The sequence below is a fragment of the Amblyomma maculatum genome, chromosome 5, assembly GCF_055883805.1.
Source record: "Amblyomma maculatum isolate TAMU_Amacu chromosome 5, ASM5588380v1, whole genome shotgun sequence".
Lineage (NCBI taxonomy): Eukaryota > Metazoa > Arthropoda > Arachnida > Ixodida > Ixodidae > Amblyomma > Amblyomma maculatum.
Window position 1 is genome coordinate 126,944,034 of NC_139348.1, and position 24,363 is coordinate 126,968,396.

General features: G+C 43.5%; 2 protein-coding genes across 2 annotated transcripts in view; one reads left to right on the plus strand and one right to left on the minus strand.

Moving 5' to 3' along the window:
• Positions 1 to 2,534: 2,534 nt before the first annotated feature.
• Syngr (synaptogyrin) lies at positions 2,535 to 22,515 on the minus strand. Its single transcript, XM_084604289.1, has 4 exons — positions 21,973 to 22,515; positions 15,378 to 15,597; positions 12,765 to 12,904; positions 2,535 to 9,456 (listed from the first exon to the last, which is right to left on the minus strand). The coding sequence occupies exons 1-4, from the start codon at positions 22,069 to 22,071 to the stop codon at positions 9,229 to 9,231; spliced, it is 687 nt and encodes a 228-aa protein (XP_084460415.1). The 5' UTR covers positions 22,072 to 22,515; the 3' UTR covers positions 2,535 to 9,228.
• An 869-nt stretch (positions 22,516 to 23,384) lies between these two features.
• The window catches only part of LOC146189485 (E3 ubiquitin-protein ligase ZNF598), a 35,976-nt gene continuing 34,997 nt past the window's right edge, over positions 23,385 to 24,363 (plus strand). Inside the window, exon 1 of the mRNA XM_084604290.1 lies at positions 23,385 to 23,710. Within this exon, the coding sequence (XP_084460416.1) occupies positions 23,546 to 23,710 (165 nt within the window). The 5' untranslated portion in view covers positions 23,385 to 23,545. The remainder of the gene's footprint in view (positions 23,711 to 24,363) is intronic.

Consider the following 24,363-nt stretch of genomic DNA (forward strand, 5'->3'; position numbering starts at 1 on the left):
ATTTATACAACATAAAGGTTTGCAGTTTTCATTTTTTGTAGGGTGACCGTATAACAGGCAAAAAGTCTGCAAAAGCTGTGCCAAGAAAGCAAGAATGCCACAACCTGCAGCCTTTCTCAAGGAATGCAGCGAAAAAAAAATCTGAGAGCGCGGAGTGTAAAGTTCATCAGGGTGGCCGGTGCTTTCAGACTACGTTTAATTTAGCAATCTTAGGTCCACGCAGTTTAGTACTTGGGGTTCATTGCTCTTAGATTTGCAACTGAATGAGTTCATTTAAAATTTTGGTGCACTATTTGGTGTACTTGTATATTCTGTACATGAGGTGTCTTGAAGGACTCTCGTTGGCTTCGAGATGCTGAACACATCAGCTGAGCACAGTTATGAGCGCAGCTCTCGCTAACCTGCTTTCATTCCCCTTTAGTCATTCATCCTTCATTACACAGCTCATGTGTATCATTTCCTTCCACAGTGTGCAAATCACACTGGACTAGCTTACTGCACGTGCTTAGCTTAGGTGTGATTAATGCACCCCAATCATACAATGCTATAGTGTGTGTGGCAGATTTTAGCACCAGCAACATGACGTTACATGGAAAACATAGTCCCGCTGCAGTGGTTGGGGTGCTCGATTGCCGTGCCCAACGATTCAGGTCGAAACCCGGCCGCGGCGGCGGCGGCGAAAAGGAGAGACAGACGAAGTGCTGGAGGTGCGATGTCGGTGCTCATTAAAGAACACCAGCTGGTTGAAATTTCAGGAGCCCTCCACTATGAAGTCTCTCATAGCCTGAGTCGCTTTGGCCTTTAACCAAGCCAAACAGATCTGATGAAAGTTGCAGCTACGTAATGTTCGCGTTACATGAAGAATTTCCTGTGAACAAAACTAATTTTATAATGGAGTAGGTAACATCTGTTGCGTACAACGGCACGGCTTGCATTGTGAAAATGAAGCATTGACAACTGTACTGAATAAGATTTGCCATGATTTGAGATAAAAGTGGGAATATTGCCAAAACACACTAAGCTGTGCATCTTATGATTTTAGCCAGGATCTCTGCTTCCAGAAGGCCCGTGAAAATTGTTTAGTTGACTGCTTTGAAGGAAGACTACTGAAACTTAAGAGGAACAGCTTTTCTTTAATATATTAAATTTTTTGATGATTAAACTTTCTTGAAATGATGGCAAATGGTGTGCATAGCTGTTACACGCTCTCTCATTTAAGGTTAAAATAGCTCAGTAGTTCAAGATGCCTGTTCCCTTTTTGAGGAGTCATTTTCATCAGTTGAGAAGATGTGCACTAATAGGGCATCAAAGAGAATATTTTCATGTCAATTAACATTTCACTGCAACTCTAACTTCATTAAATTGCAACTCAGTGCCATTGTGGCAAGGCTGAGTACTGACAGTGCACTTAGTTAATTTATATATACTAATGTATTTGCCAACAGTGTAGCAAACTCCAATACCTCCAGTGGTATTTTGCTACACTAGTGTAGCTGTTGGTTAAAAAAAATGGCCCCAAGTGAATAAAGTGCATTTTATTGGCAATTAGAACTCTGCATGGTCATGTTTCTTAGCTGGTCTTATTTTTGTTATGCTGTTGTTTTACAATTATTCATCTACGTTCCTAAGCTTCAGTGCTGCAATAAGTTCACTCGTTTATTTTCTTACTTAGCTAATTGCAAGAGAAAATATTATGCCATCAGACTATGCCAATTACTGTAGCACTTCAAATAAACTGCAATGCACATGATTGGTATGAGCTTATTTGTTTTCAAACGTGCTGGTGTTGGAAATGTATGTCTAGTCATCAACGCACAGAATGTAGTTCACAGAGTGCTTGTGCAAGTTTGTAAAGGCATACTGATTTTCTGTGAACAGGAAGGCTCAAGTCGCAAGTCTTCATTTTGCACCGAGTCACAGCTGCACTTGTTCATTTGGCCTGCAGCAATTTCACCGACTCGATTGTAAAACCAAGCTATGATAAGTAGGGGGCGTTCGAATATCGAAATTTTCTAATATGAATGTGGGGAAGGAAATGCCTTTGAATATCGAATATCTGATTAGTAAAAAAAACAAAAATTTAAAAGGTAGCAAGCATTGTTCTTATTTCAAAATTCACTTGGTATTTGCAAACAAGATTAAACTAGAAGTGCACAATCAACTGTCAAGCCTAGTACGTATAAATTTTATACAAGACTGCGTACACTGGATTTTTGTACAGGAAGGGCCTGCATGAAACCGGGCTGCGAGTTAAAAAAATTTCGAATATTCGGAAAATTCCAAATATCAGCTTTCGAGTTCAAATTGAATAACAAACATATTTCAAATTTTGAATATTTGTGCACCCCTAACAAGGCATTTCTTTTATATTCTCTCTCTCTCTCTTTTTTTTTTTTTTGTAGACATCCTGTGCACTCTTTCGAAAAAATTGTCCAAAATCAAGCACTGCTGATGTTGCACAACCAGTATTTTGGAACAAGTGATAAGATCTCCAATTCCAAGAATTAATAAGCAGGGAGTAGATCTCTAGGCTCTGATGTGACAGTTTCCTTTATTTCTTCCCAACTAGTTAGTTACATTAACATGTTGCGTTCTTTCTCAACTAGGTAATAGTTATATCACACGCGTGCACATGCACAAAACACTCTATAGACAGCATATTCTTTTTTTCTGTCACAACCGTGACACTATGAACAGAGAATTGCAAAACACTTGCAAACATCACACAAAACAACCAAATGCACCCTCTGTCACAAACACACGGCCAATGATAGACACGCACACAACGAAGTTTGCACGACTTTGGAACTAAATGCAACCTCTTGCAATCGAGTGTCCCGGAACAGAGGCTGCTCTTCATGTGGCAGAACTCTCACGCAAGAGTGACAACAACTGCGCATTTTAAAACCAAATGTAAGCAAAGCGGGCTGCCAGGCTATCCTCGATGTGCATTCCACGGATCACCCGCATAGTCTAAATGCCTTCCGTTTTAAAGTATGTCCAATTTTAATAACAGTGCTCAAAAGATCTCGAACACTGTAACATTTTCTTGAGAAGATAGGTAATTTGTACTGACAATAAGTGAACTTTTAATGCGATCACTTTGAAAAGATCTCGCATACAAAATAGCCCTAGGAGAGAGGAACGCTGAGACACTGTCTTGATCATGCTTGTCCATATCAAGGCAACACAAAGTGTAGGCACTAAAAGCACTTGAGCTAGTTTCTGCGAAAAAGTAAAACAAGGCATGCAGATTGAGAGTGCAACTAAATCTCTCTAAACATTTTGCAACACAGCAATGTTTACAGTACAGGACTATAGGATTTAGTGTGCGCACGGGTCTTTGCGTTCGGTCCACATCTGTGTTGTCTTAAGACTTACTGTTCAGCGCAGCCCAAGGGCCAGGTTGTGAGGGGAAAATGCATGTAATGCACATCTCGCTTAAGTCTGGCAATGCTAAGGGTCCCTAAAATTACTTTTGTGTACCCCGTGAACACATAAATGATGTCTGTCCGCTTGCAAAATGTTCTCCGCCACTGCAAACAAGACGTGCGCGTTATAGCGATGTTGCAAGCTTATATACAGGCACGCAAAGAAACGCTTGTTATTTACAACGACACAGACCAGTGAATAGGTGTGCTTACACAGAGAGTATGATACACGACGCACCTTCTCTTGCTGCAGCAACAGGCTCTGTCTTAAGGCCAACACCAACAGGTAATGGATAGGCAAGGTTTTTGATGGCATTTCTCTTTTTTTTCTTTCGGTTTCTGCATGGGTTTCTTGGTTGTTGACTGATGTGCACTAGTGTTTGCGCCAGGGCAGCTTTGGCAGTCTGCCCATACTTTAATCGTCAGCTTCTTTACGTTATAGCTGCACACATTTCAAGCAGTGCACGTTTACAGTGCAGCTTTTTTGACGAGCACACTTAGTGCCACTGTCTGCACACATCTTTGATATTGCAGTGCAAAAAAATAAAAAATTCGAAGCGGTGCATTTAGGCTATTTATAATCATCGCCTTGCATTGTAAGCTATGTCTCGTTATAGTTATGTGAAGGCATCGAAGTAAAGACAGGATAAATAAACTCTGCTTCCAAATATGCTGCCGCATGGTACGTTCAGCGTGTTAAAAGATATTAGATGACCTCCATGGGCTGAAGCTGTTTCCGGCACTGTTCGTTCTAGAACATGCTAAAGGCCTCGGGGCAACCTTTGGGGCCCACTGCAGCTCGGACAATCTGTAGCAGTGTTCTGCCCCTTGCCTCAGTACACCACTGTCGCAGACCTCTCGACAACTTCTTCGGTGAAACCAACACAGTGTTAAATGTGTGGCACCTTTGCTCAGAATTTCTTAGGAGAGGGTTGTTAAAGTGAAAGGCTGAGTGGACAACTGTAGGGTAGAGATGGCACTTGAACTGCTACAACTTCTATCAAATGGCATCCATCGTGCACACCTTCCACTGCTAGCCGTGGAGAACGAGTAAGGAGCACTGTTACGTCATTTGTGTTGCTCCGGAGGTCCTTGAAACTTTGATGCTCTTCTTGATTCGGTAATATTTTGGGCACGTGCACTTGTTCTCAAGAGCCTGCGCTTGTAATTCGCCGATTTCAAGCATATTTCGAAAAGAAACAAAAAAAAAAAAACATCAATGGCAGCTCCAACTTTCAGGATGCAGGCATGGAAGGTTTGCGAGATGGCGACAGTCGGTTAGGTACTTGATAAATTAATTGCCTCAATTCAACCCTCTCAGGTGCTTTGTGCCCATTTGTGTTAATTGTGAACTCGCTGGTTTTTCCGAGTGTCTTCTAGCTGTAGCTCTATATTTTGTTTTGTTTTTTCCATGTGAATTTAGCATCCTTTATCTTGGTATTGGAGCGCAGCAAAAGGAATTAGTGAGCTTGGTAGCACGTCTTGCGCCATTTCGTTGCTATCATGCATCTTCGGAACACAAACATTACGCAATCTTCATAGTGCGTTTTTTCTTTTTCTCACATATTCAGATGCGTTAGCACAACAGCTTCCAACCATTCTGACAGTTTGTAATAAATTTTCCACAAGCTAGTAAAAAATTAACCATTGACATCTTTAGCTCAGAAACAATGAATCCACTGTGATGAGGCCTGGATGTGCTATTTAGGCTAAAATTCACTTATCAAAACGGCACCTGAAAGGGCTAAACCTCGGTTGGGCATGAATTAATAAACCACCTTTGTAATGAGCACAGACTGTGTCACTAACTCATGTTCTGCGCTGACTTTGTTTTTGAGGTAGCCCACAATGCCTTATTGTGGGCTACCAGACAGTCGACTATGAGGACTGGGAGTTAATGTCTGTAAACTCTTCCCAGAAAAAATACAAACTGTGTCATTCAAATTACCTTCAAAATGCAAGGATTCACTTTGATACATCTTGGTAAGACCAACATGGCCCAATATTTTAATTTTGAAAGTTAACCAAAGGGCAGCTGTTGCCAAACATATAAACGTAATGCTTTTTAGGTGTGTTAGCAAGCTGTATTGAATGTTGATGATAAGATGAAAGGAGGGGCTTGTTTCTTTCGACACTCTCACCAAACGAGTGTGGCCCATAGAGATGTCAGCACTTGGCCACCAAGGGGCCTAGAGAAAGAAAATACTTTTCAGATCCAACACGGGAACTCGGAAATAACACTCCACAAAAAATGCTTTCTTTAGAGGCACGGTTATTGCAGGTGTCCATTATGTGTGTGCACGCCTCTCACACAAAAATACGTTTTTCACTTATTGCGGTCTCCTTTTTTACTTCCTGGACAGGTGGGCTTACAAACAGCTGGGGTGTGTACAGAGAGGTTACGGCTGGCGGATATGAAGTGGACTCGTCTGACAGCTGTTTTGGACACTGCGCAAAGCGTACGACAATGACTAGAAGTGTCAGGAATAGGCGGTGCACGGTTGCTTGTCGTTCCGACGTCAACACATTCAACACGAAGACTGGCTGCAAATGCGGCTACGGACAAAAAGGCGAGAGCGACAAGTCTGACAAGACGACAGGAACGCTGGTGGCGCACTTGGGTGCGCGTGTTTTCTGCATCAAAGCCAAGTTCTTTGGCATAGACTAGATATCCGCGCAAGCCGCTCTGTGAAGATATTTTTTCAGTATGACTGCGTCGTAACTTTTCACATTACGCTTGCAAGAGAGCAGGAAAACTCCTTGTAGTGCGAAAATATCACTACCGGGAATGCATGTAGTAAACAGTACACTGGCTTGCTACGCAAGCTGTCTTCTATATAACAACTCAAATGCAACTTAACGCTGCCGCAATAAGACATTAAGGGAGATCATACGATACATGCTCAAGAAAACGATAATGCCACCACAACCCAGGAGCAAAAAAAACAACAAAAGGTATTTGACTAGAGTCATTGTGCAACTTGACCGCTCACATGAGACCAATATTTGACCAGCTGCCAGTGGGTAAGCACAGCCACACTCGTGACACCACTGTTAGTTATTTTGGTTATATTATTTAAGTCATGAGGTTGACACACAGTTACAGTCCCTCTGGCCTATAATGGCAACCGAATGGACAGCACCTCAATGAAGAAGCTGGTAAGTAGTGTATAGCAGCAAGCTGCGGACAGCAAGGCAGTGTTTCTGGGATTCCACAGATAAACAAGCTGGTGCATTTTCGAGAGGAACGTGGGCAAGTGTGGCTCAACTGCAGTCTCATGTTTAAAGTCTCCGGCAGCACCGAACAGTGGCACAGCATCCGACACCAGTGATGCGAGACGGAGTGATGCCAAGTCGCAGAGGTCACGAGCATGCCGCACGGAGTGGAATGCAGCCAATACACCTCGGGCAGTGTCGCTATGTAAAACTTTGAACTGCACAGCCAGAGCACAATTTCCGTGCGCCTTTTCAGCTTTCGCTGCAATGCAACATCTTTCCTCCACCATCGCATATACTGAGAGCGCACTTACTACAGAGAAGCATTTTAGATTTTTTTTTTTTTTTCAGGAGCTGCCGTGTACACACTTTGAATGGTCATTAAAGGAGAAGAGAAGAGCAATAGGCAGCAGTCCCCTCTGTGAGCATCTCGGATGTTCAGCCATCACAACAAAATTTTGCTTGGTTTCATATTTTAGCAAGCTGTCATTCAGTAGTAAGTGCTGTCGGAAACGCCATAAACTGGCATCAGTCACCACGCAATTTCTCCTTTCATTTGTTGCTGAAGCCCCGCAAGTTTTAAAGGCTTCCGCGTAGATATTTTTTCTTTCTTTTCTTCACAGATATGGGATAGCATTGAATATGCTCATGCACTTCGCATAATCTTGAAGTGCCGACCATACAGCAGCAGCTGCAGGGAAAGCGAATGCTTGTGGGGAAACAGTGGCTGTGTAACTACTTTGCTATACTGCCTTGGGGATCACACTTGCATTGTTTTTTTCCTTTCAAACACAACTCAGAGTAGACTAGAGCATCCACAACCACGCACGCACTATGGGCCTGTGGGGAACACGGCACTTGCGTACGTAACCCTGCCAGCAACCTGCCGCTCCAAAATGCTTCAGAAGGGCGAGCTTCAAATTCAGTTCACATCCTCACGTTAAGTTCTGAACAGCCTGGTACAGAACGTCAATAGACACTGCCATATGCAAGCCATCACCACAATATCATGCAGCAATGGCAAGCCTTTCAGGCTTTGTGCACACCTAGTTGACTGCAGTTCGTACGGCTTGCAATAAGCACATTTAAAAAAATAAAATAAGAATACAGTGCAAGCAGCAATGGAATTGTGCGGGCAACACAAAACATCAGCCCGATATTGGCAATATGTTGGCAGTGCAGTGGTCCTAAGTTGGGCCGGGAATTACCAATACATAACCAATATTGGGCTGATTGATGTTGCTGCCTGGATGGCGATAGTGACATAAAACACGAACTTAAAGGTGATACTGAAAACTTGCTGGACACCGTTGTTTTCTTTCTTTCAAACCTTGTCCAAAACATCGCAATGGGGCATTTTGTGCCACTGTCACCAGAAATGTGGTGGTAGCCTAAAACTAGATTACATGACCTCAGCTTACAGTGCAGGCTGAACACAAGGCAGAAAAATGGCTGCGCGTTAATGCTGCCATGCCCACCTGAGCTGCAGAATAGGTGCCGTGTTTCCCACTGGCCAATTATATGTGAAATCCTACACACACAGCAGAGCCTTTTACTGTGCACAGGTGGAAGGCCACCTGGAGTGCGTGCTATGCAAAGAAAAACTGTGTTAACCAAAAGCATCGCCTCCACGTCGACCAATGAGAAAATATTGCGGAGCTATGTAGGAACATGGACACCAGCTAACTTCGCATCCTTGAAAAACAGACCACTTTAACATTTTTACTTGCAGCAATAATAACTACTACTTTACACCTATACATTTAACGGTCCTCTGCAGCCAGGAGACACAAATGTAACAGGCATTTTGCAAGTGGGAATTGGCATTGTCAGGTTGAATGTGAGACTAACGTAAGTCTCGCATCAAACTTTGAAACTGCCATTGCAAAACAACTTGGACAAAAGTAACGGATACCTCAGCAGTTAAACATGCCTGTGCATAAGTCTATGAGCAGGCGAGTTCAAATTGCTCCTCATGCATAATAAATAAAAAAGATATTAAAAAAGTTCATACGGTCACCTAATTGCATCATATGTTGGTTTCTCATGCATAATGAATAAAAAAGTTATATTAAAAAAAGTTCATATGGTCACCTATGCAATAGTATTAGTAGCTGTTGGTGCCTTCATATTGCATTTTCCAACATTCTTTCATGGTTGCGTTTGCAGAAACCCATACGTCTGTCAGCACACTAGACATGTCTTTGGGTCGCCTAGTTGGTGGTTAGATACTTCCCTGAAGATACCTAGTGGTGGCGAGATGGTCGCAATGAAGATACATGGAAGCCTACACTTGCCCTTTCCAATCTGGTAATGTCACTTCTGGTACTGGGATTATGTGACTGACAACAAACTCCTTTTCCCATGAGACTTCCAATACTATAACATCAACAATGTGAGTCTTCCCAACTGTGCACAAGGTAGAAGGCTCCACTATTTACACTGTGCGCATTACTGACATCGAGCGAGAGAGACGTATAGCCCAACCTTTGCACTCGCCCCCAATTGGCTTCAAGTACATGCACGCAGGAGGGGAAGAGGACCGCCTAGGGATCACAGATGGGGAAACAGGGAGAGGAGGCTAATAGGCTGGAGCCTGGAAATTGCCGCCGCCACCAATGCCGCCTGAGTCGGTCTTGGTCGAGAAGGGGGGCTCCTGGTAGGCATCACCCATGTCTCCGGGGTAACCTCCTGTGAAGGGTGTGCCCCCTCCGCCCACCATTCCAGATGGGTCAGCCTCGTAGCTCGGCATGAATGGTGCATCGGCACCCTGCCGGTAGCGCTGGTATGCAAAGAACACGCACCCAGCCTGTGGTAGAAGAAAAGAAAAGTAAAACTGGTCAGGAGATGGATGGACAGTCAATGCAACGCCAAGTAAAGACAGTTGATGTAATGTCCAATAGACAGTCGGTGCAATGCCCAATAAGGAAAGTGTGCACTGACTGATAAGGATAGTCGCTGCACTGCCCAATAAGGACAGCTGGTACACTGCCTGATAAGGACATCCAGTGCAATGGCAAATAAGGACAGTCAGTGCAACGCTCAGAAAGGACAGGGTGCAATTTACAATAAGGACAGTCAGTGAAATGCACAATAAGGTGCTCAAATGCTTGTTGGCGTCAAAGAGAACCTTTGTGCCTGAACACTTCGACTCTTCTTTGCAAGCACTGTAGTAAAGTTCTCGGAGCCGTAGCGCACCGGGACTGATGAAGCATGTCGATTAATACACCAAGTCTGACTGGCTGGGAATCGATAGGCTGCATTTTTTTTCTTGCAGTGGTGGCTATTAAAAGCTTGTGCGGACATCACGCACTGCTTGTAAAAAAAAAAATGACATCACGTGACGACTGGAGCAAATGCAGTGGTAATGCAACCCATCAACTTTGGCACCAGACCCCCGCCACCCACGACGTCTCGTGGTAGTCTTCACAATTAAATCTAGTCATGCCTCGTTAATATGAACCCCGTTAATATGGGCGACCTAAATTATGAACAATATTTGTGAGGACCAAACTTTTTTCAATGTATTTGCGCCTCGCTAATATGGCAACTCGCTGTCCGGACAATGGACAAGGAAATGATGCACAGATACCATTGGGGCCTGTGCCGTCTTGCCGCGTTAACATGCACAAAAATGAGAACCAATTCTCTACTTCCCAGCCCAAAATGTTTTATTTCTGGATGTTGCGTTCATGCCACTGTAACATATTTAGCAAGTGCAAATCACTAAGTAAAGCGCCTTTTCTTTTCTGGTTTCAGACGTCAGAGCGAAGTTGCTAGCCAGTGCACATTACCATTTCTCGTATTGTATGAATGCTTGGGAAGAAAATTCTCTCGACAGCCTGTTCAGAATAGAAAGTCAAATTAAGCAGCTTTCAGCCAACTGAATGCTGATATCATGTAGAAGCAGTTCATGGGATATGAATAGTTGTAATAGAAGTTTTCATTTATCCATGAGACCTCATGAAGCATATCATGAAGCAATGGTGATCATTTGCCTTCGCATTACATGCCCTGCCCATTTCTTCTTTTCTTGACATCAATTAGAATGTAACTAATTCTCGTTTATACCCTGACCTACTCTGCATGCTTCCTGTCTCTTAATATTATGCTTATCATTTTCATTTTCGCAGTTATTGTGTTGCTCTAAATTTAAACTAGACCCCTTTTTCAGCTTCCATGTTCCTTCCCCATAGGTCAGCACAAGTAAGATACAACTGTCATATATTTTCCCCTTGAGGAATATTGGTTAACTGTCATTCATGATCCGAGAACACTTTCCAAATAAGCTCCTTCGCAATATTATTCTAATAATTCCGCTCTCGCGGCCTGGATGTATTTTTGATCACTATGTGTCTGAAGTAGACATATTCCTTTACCAGTTCCAGTGTCTCACTACCTAGCGTAAACTGCTATTCCCTTTCAAAGCTTTTGAACATTACTTTACCTTTTTGCATATTAACGTTTGGACCTACTGCATGTTTTGCTATGCCTCTCTAGATCATTTGTCCTATTTTACATATTCCCTGCGTTACCTCAGCAAAGGCAACGTCACTAGCAAATCACAGATTACTGAGGTATTTATTAAATCTTATTCCTAACTGTCCACAATACATGGTCTCTGAATACTTCCGGTAGGCAAGCAGAGACAGCATTGGAGAGATTGTTTCCATGGCTACCTGCTACATCTTGCTTCAGGTGCACCTACATGTTAAGGAAAAAAGGAATCCAGACTGGTACTTCAAACCCGGGGCGCAAGCCCACATGCATCATCAATGCTTCCCTTCTTTTTATTCCCTCTGTTTTATCCTATCTGACTATCCCATTTTCTTTTTTGTTCTATCCTGATGGTTGCCTTGTATACTGTCTTAGGTATTGTTATCTTATCCCGAGTTTCCTTTATTCTATTCTGATCGCTATCTTGCAACCTGTCCCACATACCTTTGCTTCTATCCCGAGTATCCTTTATTCTATCCTTGTGGCAATCTGGTAGCCTCTACAGAGTATTTTTTTAAGCTACCCAGAGTATCCCTCATCATGTATTCTGTCCTGAGTATTTATTACCCTACTTTTATGACTGACTATCTGGTAGCCTGTATTGGGTATTTTTACTTTATCCTGAGCATCCTTTATCCTATCTTGACAGCTATCTTTTATCCTATTCTGAATATCCTCTATCCTTTCCTCACAGCTATCTGCCAGCCTATGCTGACTCTTTTTAATCCATCCAAATAGTTATTTTGTATCACATCCTGGGTATTTTTTATCACAACCTCGCATTTCCTCCAAATTATTTTCATTATGAGTTTTCTTTGTCCTATCCTTGTGGGTACCTCAACATCTGTTATTGAGTGCCGCTTATCCTATCATGAGTATCCTTTACCCTATCCTTGTGGTCGCCTTGCATCATATCCCGAGTTTCCTTCATCCCAAAAATTTGTGGCTGCTTCGCATCATGTTTTGAGTTTCCCTCATTTTATGCAACGAAAAATGGTAGGGGTAACATTAAGAGATAGAAAGCGTGCAGAATGGGTCAGAGAAATAACTCAAGTTACCGACATTCTAGTAGAAATTAAGAAGAAGAAATGGACATGGGCAGGACATGTAGTGCGAAGAGAGGATAACCGATGGTCGCTGAGGGTAACAAACTGGATTCCAAGGGAAGGAAAGCATAGCAGAGGGCGGCAGAAAGTTAGGTGGGCGGATGAGATTAAGAAGTTCGCAGGGGTCAAGTGGATGCAGCTAGCACAGAACCGGGTTAAGTGGAGAAATATGGGAGAGGCCTTCGCCCTGCAGTGGGTATAATCAAGCTGATGATGATGATGATTTTATCCTCATGGCTAGTGCAAATCTATTCCTGAGTATTGTTCATCCTATCCTGGTAGCTCCCACTCAGGTATTTACTGACCTTTTTCCTATCCTTGTGGCTATCTCTTATCATATCCAGAGTATCTTTTTGTTTATCCTCATGGCTACAACACATCATATTCTGATTACCCGTTAATCGATCCTAGCCATCGTGCAGCCTTATTTTAAGACTCTTTTATGCCAACCATCCGCTAGAATCCTACAAGGTGAGCAAGCAGTCAGCAAAACGAAAGAGAAGACAGCACGCACCCATGTGAAGATGGAGAAGAAGCTGAAGGCAATGGCTGCCCGGATGTTGTTGAGGCCGTAACTGTCACTCGGCATATCCGACTTGCGCCAGGCATCGCACAGGTAGCAGAAGCACACCACCCACATGAACGCCCAAAGGCCTGCACATTGTGAGACATGCGTTGTCATGACACAGTCTGTTGCACAAATCATGCCCTCAACCTGAAGAAGGCAAATAGATAAACATAGGACGATGTAAGAACCACCTTTTTTACTCTACCTGAATTTTTCTGAACTCAATCTGTAGAAATCATAATCCACAATGTCACTGATAGATATTTATTCCGGAAAGATCATTTCACATTGCCGAAGTATGCCAAAACAGCCATCGCAAAGCTTGATGACCTTTGTCACCACTGTGGTCTTTTGGCACCTATTTACCCTGGCAACTACATGCTCTAACTACCTGTCCGCCATATTTCTAATTCATGCTAGTATCCTTCAGCATTTGCATACACAATTCATTTGCATGGGGCACTCGTGACCTGCATTTCATTGTTCACAGTGAGTCACCTTTGGGATGCACTTATTCTATCTGCAAAGAAGCCGGGTGTCCATAATAATGATAATTATAAATATTATCTCAAAAGCAAGTCTCCTGTGACGAAGGTGCCATCTGTTGAGGGTTCCTACACAAATACAAATACAATTTTATTCAGCATCTACACTGATGTTACAATGATCATGATGCTACAGGGTGCTGACAAAAAGTATTTCAATGGCCAGCATCCCGTTTTCAAAGCAATACAGCAGTGGACAAAACATGCTATAAAATATAGAAAATCCATTATAGCCAAAGCGACAGTTTACATGTACATGCCAGTGCATTTATTGACGGGACTACTATTGCGGGTACTGTTTTGCATCATGTGTTATCGCAGATACAGTATTGCTCGAGTAATTGTACATAGACTATGCAATAGATTTGTTGGACGGGTTAATGGAAGAATTAAAAGCTTGTGGCAGTAAATATGTCAACATTTGGTGGCCATAGTTTACGCGTGCAGGGAATCTTCCAAGTGTGACTGTTTCATGTGCTATGTGTCTTTTCAACTGCAGCCAGATTTGCAAGTTTTTCAAGGAAAGGGTCGTTATATAGGCGATAGGTACAATAACGCTTTAACAGAACTGCATTGAACAGGCACGCGTCGGGGTTATAATCCAAGTACATCAAATATAGTTTTTGTGTGTGCATCGTTGGGCTGTTCAGACATGACTCTTACAACTTCTTTCTGCAGTTGGAAGATATTGGAAAGGTTTGCATAAGTCATTGTGCTCCATACCAAATAACCATACGTTAATGCAGGTACAAAAAGGGAGTAGTACAAAAGTAGTTTAATGTGTTTTGACAGAAAGTAATGAAAACGTGCAAGAATACCAACTACTCACGAAAAGTTTGGAGCGAACAAGGTCAGTATGTGCGTTCCATTGCATATTCTCTTGAAAAAGAACACCTAGCGACTTTATTTCTGGAACCAACTCCATGACTGAAGCATGAAATCGCAGGAAAATAATTGAATTAGCTAGTTTATGTTTAGGATGAAAAAGAACTCCTCACACCAGCAGCTCCTAGCCTTCCATGCTAGAGCTGTCAGCGTGACTTTCCATTGCTTGGAGTTGGGGATTGCTGGAGCTATTTTTACTAATGGGATGCGGTGTGATATAGGGTGGGACAGTCATCACAGAGTAGGTATTTGGCAGGGCAGAGTATGCAGGGCAGAGTATAAGATGCGGCTAGGTCTCTGTGTGGCAAGGGGTAGAATCAAATGGTTAGAGTCAGTGTTTAAAAATAGTGCAGTAGTAGAGCACTTGTTCGCATTATTGTGAGCTGTCATGTGGTTACAAGTTTGCGTAAGCTCAGGTGATGGTGTGTGCATGCTGTCTGCAGAGGGAGTTGAGACCAGGCCTTCCTGGCAATTTCATTTCCACTGTCAGCTGGAAATGGAAATCTTCCAGATGGCACTAGGAGTATTATTTTCCAGTTGGAAGCAAGAAATATGCTCGACTTCCACCTCCATAATCCGGCTGGAAAGAGGGAACATTTTTATCTGGGATTGAATGACATATTCCCATACATATTGCTCTGCAACGTCGGTTGCCTGCAGCTGGGTTTCCTTTATGTCCCTTTCCGGCTGGTGAATGTCGGGAACATTGCTGAGCTGCTTTGGCAACCTCACCACCACAATGTTAAAAAGGGTGGGCAAAAGACTGCCCTTTGCAGTGTTCCCTTGGGCACCCGTGATCAGGAACGCTGCACCTCTGAAAAAGAATGTACAGCTTGGGCCAAAAGTATATAGGTGAGTTTCCATCTAGGCTACACAGCACGGCTGGCTCTGAACCTATAACACTGAAAATATGTCAAGGGCAACTTGATGAACTCCACGAGTGTGACGTGAATTCTATAACTTGGGTCCTGCAGCAGGACGTGACGGCCAGCGGTGGAGGACATAACCAAGCAGACATGCAAAACAACCACCAGTTCATGCTCTTGTGCTTCCGTCCACTTGCTAGCAGCCATGAGAGAGCACGCTGCTTTCCTTGAGAGCGAAAACAGCAGCTGCGCTGCCGACGTACCGGAAAAGGCCATGTCGGCAACGACGGCCCGGCGGCGGATTTTGATGCTGGAGAAGCTCTCGAACATGGCCTCAATGGCCAGGAAGCCACAGCTGCCGATGAAGGCGAGCACACCGACGGCCACACCAAAGTTGCATGCATTGGAGTCGCTGTTGTACTGGCACCGCTCGTCCACCCAGCCGCCCGAGGAGATGCAGCCAAACACCACGATGGCAAACAGCTGCAGCACATACCCAAAACACAGGTACGGGTAGGCTTAGCAGGGCCACACTTGGGAAGGCATCATACAATCAGTACAAATATGCGAGCAAATCGGTGAGGGGTATTGCACTGTACTGCAGCAAGAATGGTTTGGCTTGTAGTAATGCGCTGCTTTCACTGTACTGTATAGTATAATAAAGGTAGGTTTTGTGAGATGAAGCTGTATGCAACACAGGTCCTCACAATGAATAGACATGTTTTCTACTAGTGAAACCATAGCTTTTTTCATCTTTTGCTAACTAAAAAGCCTTGCCTATATAGCAAACTGCCTTTGTCTCTTTCTATGCTAGCTGCAGATAAATTGCACTTGCGTATGAATGACTGGCATGAATGTAACAAAACTGCGGTAATAAAAACCATAAAATAAGGAGCGTACAATTAGCACACAATGAGTTCTTAACTCAACCCACTCCGAGCTTATCATTTGTTTTACATTTAGTTCTTTTCAGTAATGACTTAGTTGAAATCAACTCTCCTAAATATGGGGCATGATACAGGGGATTAAATTTTCGTAACTATATACCTTGCAATAGCATGGCTCTTTCGATCAAGTATAAGCCATGAGAACTTGCACACCAGTGCAGCTGTTGAAATAGCTGGCCCAAATGACGTGTGGTGAGAAGAATGAAGGACGTCCTTTGACCTTCCCCTAGCTTGCATGCGTCGTATATTATATCTTATGTATGAAATGCGATATATAGCATTGTTGTGTTGGAATAATTCACACCCTCATTTTTCATGGGCAGGCATGTTTCACCGTGCACAGCTGCAATTTGCCAATGTTGCAAGATGACCTTGAAAGTTCAAAACATGACTGATTTGCCCATACTGCACGCATGCCCTCAACCTTTACTTTGTATTTTGACTCTCTTAATCACGTTTCATGTGTTGCTGATAGTATGTAGTTGATAGCGATATTGCATGTGTGTATGTGCACCTGCAACCCAAGCTGTAGCATTTCTCGGAATTAAACGACAATTTACAGTATATCCAACAGTGCAAACTGCACACACACAAGAAGTGAGGTGTCGCTGACTTCTGGTGAGTGTTGTTTAAAATGCTCCGGCAGTGCAACAGGCTTCTGATGAGTATCAGCTGTGATGGTGGTGCTGCCACGTGTGGGAACACACACTGGCTGATGTTAGACAGGAGTGATGTGTTTGTACAGTATATCACACAATACAGCTGAAATGCAGTACGTCCAAGCATTCTTTTCGAAAGGAGAACAACACTTTTGAATACAGCTGCCTCGAGTGGCATTAGCAGGGCATTAGCCCCTGCTCGCCACCTTATAAAACTGCCCACTTGTGACGCTTTCACTGTGCACAGAGCACATATACGCTTCAGATGTCCCTTCAAATCAACATGCAGCCAGAAGTCTAATGGTGTGAAGCCTGCCGCGTGAGGAGGTGCTGAACAGTCAACTTCATTCTTTTATTACAGCATGCAGAAAACAATGCAGGCTATCTGTACATCGGCAAGCTGTCTGTACATCGGCAGGCAATCCAACTACACTGTGTATGCAGCAGAGCTTTGACATTAGCAAATGTTACCCATTTCCGACATACACGTATGTGATATATTACACTGGGACATACAAGTTACATTAGAACTGAAGCACTGATGTACTGGTACGGTACTATGTACAGGTCCATTATCACGCATATACATTTGTGACAAAGAGTTCAACACTCAGTTACACCGGCAACAGCACCAAGGGCAACACATCTCCAATGCCGAACAGGGGCATAAAAGCTGCGTTCTAAAATTACAAGAGATGAGTCACTGCAGTTTGTGCAGGTTTGTTTCACAGGAAGGCAGACATATCATGCACAGAGTTTGATTATTATAACTAGATTCAACTAACCAGCTTTCTTATTTTTGGTTTCAAGACTCAATAATATAATGTGAAATTGGAGGTTGTCAACATTACAGGTGAGCCTTGTTTTTGTAGCTTCCTAATCACCAGTGTGCTTCAGGATGCTGAATTTCAAAAATGTGCGTCTGAAAGCCTATTGTGTTGGCTTTCTTGCACTGCACATTTATAGAATGATGTCATTACATTTGGTAGTGTTACCAAAACCTAACTTCTTCAGTATTATCAAATACACAAGCGGCACCTGTATTTAAAATGCATGAAATGCGACGGATGCCATTGTACGAATTTGCAATGCCTAAAAGCCAACTCAGCGGGCTTTCAAATGCATATTTTTGACGTTTTATAATTTGACACTGTTGATTAAAAAAATTTGAGAGTGAGGCTTACCTCCGTTATTGATGGCCTTTAATTTCACAATGCTGCTCCTTAATGTTGTCAGCCAAAGTTGATCTGTTAATTTTAGTTAATTAATGGTCTAATTATCAAGGTCTATCACACACATGATATCCACCTTGTGATCTTACCCAACAGACGTACCTCACTAAGTAGAAGAGTATGAATGGTTGAAAAACTGCCTTCTATATTGCATGCCCCACCCAAAGCTACCATGTAAGCTTCTAAATAAGAATGTTCTGCTCCAGAGAAACAAATTGGGGCTCTTGAGGTGCAGGTGGCCTAGTCTGCAGTATTTTCGTATTTTCGAAAACTAATTAGCAAGTACTAATTAGCTAAATTTTTGCTGGCTTCAGGAATAAAGTGTCAATATAGTTGTAGATTGCCTAAAAAAACAGCTGGCTGAAATATTTGCACCTAAGTGCCACTTATGCAGCTTTATTTGTCCACCTTCAAAGAAAGCTACCATATAACAGTTTCTGGAATATATCTCTTGCCCCGTGCCCGTGCAAATTATTAGGGCGAATGTATGAAAAAAAACTAATTAGCTCAGATGCGTCGTGGGACAATAAAGCAGCACTGCTTTCATGTGGAAGTTTTTGCACATTGTAACTCTTTTTAAAGCAGGTAATTAATGCTACTTCATGGAGGTGGTGCCTTGGAGCAAACATTTCAGCTAGCAGTTGATTTTGAATACTATCTACAACTTCTAAATGAACACTTAATTTCTGAAGCCAATAATTAAATGTTAGCTAATTAGTCTAAAGTTAATTATGCAACTTTCAAGAACCCCCAGCTCGTTTCACTGGAACATTAGGTTGTGCACCATGCTAGTAGCGATTGCTCTGTGCTAAACAAGTGTTGTACTAAGCTTAAAAATACTCTATAATACCAGTTATGAAAAAAAAATGTTATTCCGAAATGAAGTACACTTTAGAAACAAATTGCTTTGTGCGCAGAAACGGGCCAGATTGCTCGGAATGTGGTCATTAACAGCATCATTCAAACTGAATGATCTGAACAGGCATGTGGTAAAAAAGAAGTTAAAAGTGCGGACGCCAAATTTTTTCCGCATCCTTTCTTAGGTAAAATGCACAAAAGTAAAGACCGATTGCCATATCAGATTCACCTAAGCCCAATTCAAAAATTTTTTCTCAGATTGCTTTGGTTTCAACAGCCAAATATGGACAAGTTGAAACAATATATTGAGGTCACAACTGAAGCATATATGTGATTGATTGAGTTCTTCGTTCATCTGTTGTCAATACAGCTTGTGAAGAAGGCTAGAGCAAAGGTTGGACTGAATCAAAATGACAAAGCATTGATCTAATTGTGACAGTTTTAGCATGTGTCACATATTGATGACGATGATGACGTTGATCCTTGAGGCCAGACCCTTTGTAACGGGCGATCTATGAGACTAACTAGGATCAGGCCAAAAAAGAAAGTGTAACATCATGGCCATTGTAGCTAGCTGAAACTGAAACATTACAAATCTACTCCACCTTGGGGGATTCCCCTAAATATTTGACCAACACCATTCCCACTTCGAGTTATAGATCAATTCGCTCTCGCCCTTCCATCTGATCTGCTAGCCGTCCTGGTTAGCTCAGTCGGTAGAGCAACTGCCCCGGAAAGGCGGTGGTGCCGGGTTCGATTCCCGGATCAGGACGAATTTTTCTTTAACTACGAAGTTTCTGAGAAAGCTGTATAGCTTTCCTTTGTAGCCGTATGGCTGCGCTTGGGTGGATGTCAGAGAGTAATTACTCCCTTATTACAAATCTACTCCACCTTGGAGGATTCCCCTAAATATTTGACCAACACCATTCCCACTTCGAGTTATAGATCAATTCGCTCTCGCCCTTCCATCTGATCTGCTAGCCGTCCTGGTTAGCTCAGTCGGTAGAGCGACTGCCCCGGAAAGGCGGTGGTGCCGGGTTCGATTCCCGGATCAGGACGAATTTTTCTTTAACTACGAAGTTTCTGAGAAAGCTGTATAGCTTTCCTTTGTAGCCGTATGGCTGCGCTTGGGTGGATGTCAGAGAGTAATTACTCCCTTTTTACAAATCTACTCCACCTTGGGGGATTCCCCTAAATATTTGACCATAAGTGAAAATTTTATTATTTAGCAGGTACAAACAAATCTCACGTGGTGATCCAAGTATGCCAATGTCTTGCAAGCCATTTCAAGGAAGAATTAAATCGGCGAAAATTTGACCATATACCTTTTAATGATGTGCTCTAAATGATATATATTGTTCAAATCTGTTAATCTGTTAAATAAAAATGCATGTATATACATCAAACTCTGTGTCCCGATCGAGGCTCTTATCTTTTAATTGTGCAGTAATGATTCTTTCTATGAATTGGCATGGATACATATGCATGCATGACTCTGTATGAATTTGACATGTGCGCCATATATTATATGGTGTTGTTTCTCTTGTAAAGACAACTTTGTAATCTCACAACTTTTACTTCTTGAATGAAACTGCTAGTGTACATATATGCTGCTTAATTGTGAACACATATAAGACCTTCTATATATTATTTGTAATCACATCTTAATTATATTATCTTAAGAGTTATTTATTGTAGCAATTCATGCAGCAGAAAACATTAGAAAAAAAAAGAACAGAACAATGATTATGAGTATATATATGTCCTTAAGGCTGCACCTAAATTTAGAAACAACATAGATTGTTAGTTTCGATGTTACCATGGGCTAGATCTGTGGACCGAGCATTCATACAGTCACCAAGTCCTAATTATAACTATAACCAAAAGGAGAGCACTTCGTCTTGATCCACAAGGTTTCGTGAAATCTGGCATGTACCTCTCCCCCGTACTAATTATGGTCTACAGATGCTGCAGTCTAGCCTTCTGAGTGCCCTTGATAAGTTTGACCTTACATTAGAACAACTCCGTCTATTATCGAAGAGTGGTTTGAATGCAATACTTAGCTGAAGAAAAAGTCTGTTCCCTTTCATCCATCTTCATATTGGTTTTGTATTGTTTATCTTTGTTTCTAGTTTTCCCCATGTCTTGAACTTGCATTCAACCTTTCATGTTCTTGAGCTTTTTTGCTGTCCTGCTTGCCAACTTTAAGGGAGGCAGGGCCAGTCAAGCTTAATCGCACGCATCTTTTTTCCCGCTTTCCTCGCCATATGTAGTTTTTAAATTTTCTGTACATGTGTGGTGAAATAAACTGAAACTTGGTCAGTAATTAACCTAATGAAGTGCATTCACAATTCTGCAGCAATTAGTTTCTGAATGCCTGATTGTAATTATCAATTTTAGACATGCAATTTGCTTATGCTTCAGTAAATCGATTGACATAATTAAACATTTTGATATGCTTGATGTTCGTGTATAGCTGTTAGGTGCAACTAACACATCAAACACAATTAAATGACATGGGGGAATTCGCGGGGGAAAAATCGGGGAAAAAAAAAAGGTTCAAGGTGACGAAAGGCGCACGCGTCTTCTCGTGTTCATGTTTTTCTGCGCTATCCGAGTCACGCCTTGAAAAAAAAAAAAAAAAAAAGTAGAGTGCATGCCTGAGCACAGCAAGCTGAAGTCAGCTGCAGCCAAGGGCGTGCGCCCTTACCCTCGCTAGAGCGTTGGGCTTCGCCGCGCCACGACCCGGCGCGTTCCTCTCCCGAGCTCGCGCGCCTTTCCGGCGGAAAAGCCGAGCCGGAGCGCCGTCATGCCCGATCGCGCGTCCGCATGCTTCGGATCGCGTCTCGGAAACGGGCGCGCCGCGGATCCATGGCACGCAAAGGGCGACCGTTTTTAGCAAGTCCAGCATCGGCCCCGAACAGCCGCCATTCCCAGCGAGGCGGCCAGCTAGCAGAGAACGCCCGAGTGAAAAATCAATAACCTGGCCCCCAACACTTCAACACACACACAGACTCCCGCGCATGCTAGCCGCTTTCGGGAAGCGGTGGCGCCGCTGTGTATCTCCCCACAAAAGGAAGCCTTTTCCTGTCGGACGCGGATGAAAGAAGGAGAAAACGGGATTAATAAAGGTGCGCGAGGCAGGAGTGAGAGCATACTCACCCAACACAATATCCTAAGCATGACTTGCGGCTTTAGCGCAAAACCGATCGGGTCGAATGCACCGCCGGCCTTGCCAGCGCCGTACGCTCCTCCGTTCATCTTGGCTCGCTTATTTCTTCTCCACCTCGCGTTGTTCGCTTGACACGCACCGTTCTGCGCCTTCGATAGGTGCAAACGATGAGAAGAGTTCCGTCGACGACAAAGCTAGGCGGTCGCTCATGCGCCTTTCGGGCGTCTGCTGAGTGACGACGACGCCTGATCGGCTTTGCGAAACTACCGAACGCACGGCGGTGCCCCCAGGAGAAGTCCAACTCGGAGGAGGCGAACAGGAACGCCGGCCTACGCGCGTTCTTCACGCCAGCGTAGTCGTGCCGCTACCCATCGCCGACGCCCCGCTCTGGATAAACAGGAGGGATTCCCGGCTCGACGTAGGGACGTAGGGCCGCCGGGATCGTCTCCGCGAACACTGAATGAGGGCACGTCAGGTTTTTATTTGGGTCTGTTTGTCAATGTATTTTGCCGTCGACTTTCGAGAGGATAGATGGTGAAAGAACGCTCTGTAAGCAGACCCCGAAGTAGCAGTAACTCTTAGCGCTCCAAGCGGCTAACCTTCTAGTCTCACTTTCGATATTAATTTGGGCGCATGGTGTTAAGGCGCTAAAATTTCGCTTCTTATTTATTTTCTTTTCGCAGATTCCCCCCCCCCCCCCCCCGAAAAAAAAAGAAACATTATTCCCGTACAACAAAATCTCTTCCAACAATAGAACTCGGGCTGGTATGAAGTGACTGAAAGTAGAAGTAGAAGCAGAAGAAGTCCACTAGCTGTGCTGGGATGTTCCAGCAGTTCCAGCAGTTCCAGCACACATCTTGCAGCTTCGGAATCATAAACGTAAGCAAATATTTTGCCTGGTTACAACCACAGAAGGGCGTTTTATAGCAGCACAGCACAAAATTAGACGTACCTACGAGTACAATATTCTAGAACACTGTACTACGAGGTAGTACTACAGTGTGCTAGAATTTCTAGTACACTGTAGTAGTAGTACTGGTAGTACGAGGAAATCGTCCCGACTTTTGGAGCAGAACCAACAAAGGTGTTTCCGGCTTTGCCAGCTTCCTCTCTACTGAATTACTACCTTGCATTTACGCTGGCAGAATTTAAAAAAAATATATATATATATATATATATATATATATATATATATATATATATATATATATATATATATATATATATATATATATATATATATATATATATATATATATATATATATATATATATTTTTTTTTTACTGGCACGAGCAAAATCAAAGAAAACTACCACGAACTACTACAAACTTCCGCTACTTCCGCTGAGCGCTTAAGTAACTTCCGCTTGCCAACAGTTTTCTGCCTTCCTTTATTTCTCCATATCGGACTTGTGAATCGGCGTGAACGTGTTGCCGAGTCCCGCAGTTCGAGCACCGAGTCGTGGGCTGGAAAAAAACGCCTCCACGGTCTTGTTCTGCTTCTCCTAAGGTTGCCGAGGTCTGTGTCGTGCCGTCAACTACGATTCTCCCCCCATCCGACCATGGAAGTCAAGGAAGAGGACAACGTCTGCATCGTCTGCTGGCGAGAGATCCACGTTTACGCGATCGGCCTGTGTGACCACCCTGTCTGTCACGAGTGTTCGACCCGCATGCGTGTGCTGTGCCGAAAGAGCGAGTGCCCCATCTGCCGCCGAAACCTGCCCAAGGTGAGGTCCCATTTCGTTCGGATGCTACTTTTAGGTTGTGCCTTTTCTTTTGATTGGCACGCGGCAGGCAGGGCTGCGTTTTGTGTGCGAGTCTGTCGACCCAAGAGCGGTGTCTCGAGACGGTTATCTCTGCTCAGCGTCCTGGCCGATCGGCCGCTGGCCGTTGTTTCCGCGTCCGCGTTAATCAACGACGATGCTTTATTCACGAACAGTCTACCCGATGGCCTACACGCGTTGCTAGCCGAATCCTCCGTCGTCACACAACGCTGTCACAGCAGCCGGCTCATAGCGGCTTGTTGCACGGTTATGAATTGTCCCAGCGACGTTGATGTCCCAAGTTTAGCATTCCCTTCGGTTGAAGAAAACCGAAAGAATGCATCGATTCCACGTGCGCCTTTTAGTCCGAGCATTGGCGACTTCTGAGAGCCCCTATCAGTTACATGGCTAGCCATGGCATGTCAAGTGAAAGACGTCGTGAGTCTGTTGACTGTAGTAATCTCCGAAGCGAAGCCTTTCGTCCGTCTTTTGACCCCCCCCGAAGTCCCCGAAGTGGAAGCGGTAGTAGTCCCGTTCGGTTTCTGACGAAGGTCACCAGACTTCCGTCACTGCATTCTTGAACCGCTCACCGAGATCTTGCATTTCGGCGTGCGTCA

What these genes read in the sequence shown, in the direction of transcription:
- Syngr (XM_084604289.1), bottom strand. Translation starts at nt 22,071, where the DNA reads ATGAACGGAGGAGCGTACGGCGCTGGCAAGGCCGGCGGTGCATTCGAC. An exon ending in TGCTTAGGATATTGTGTTGG is followed by an intron (nt 15,598 to 21,972) that starts GTGAGTATGCTC and finishes TATGTGCTGCAG; the next exon opens with CTGTTTGCCATCGTGGTGTT. An exon ending in TGCCGACATGGCCTTTTCCG is followed by an intron (nt 12,905 to 15,377) that starts GTACGTCGGCAG and finishes CACAATGTGCAG; the next exon opens with GCCTTTGGGCGTTCATGTGG.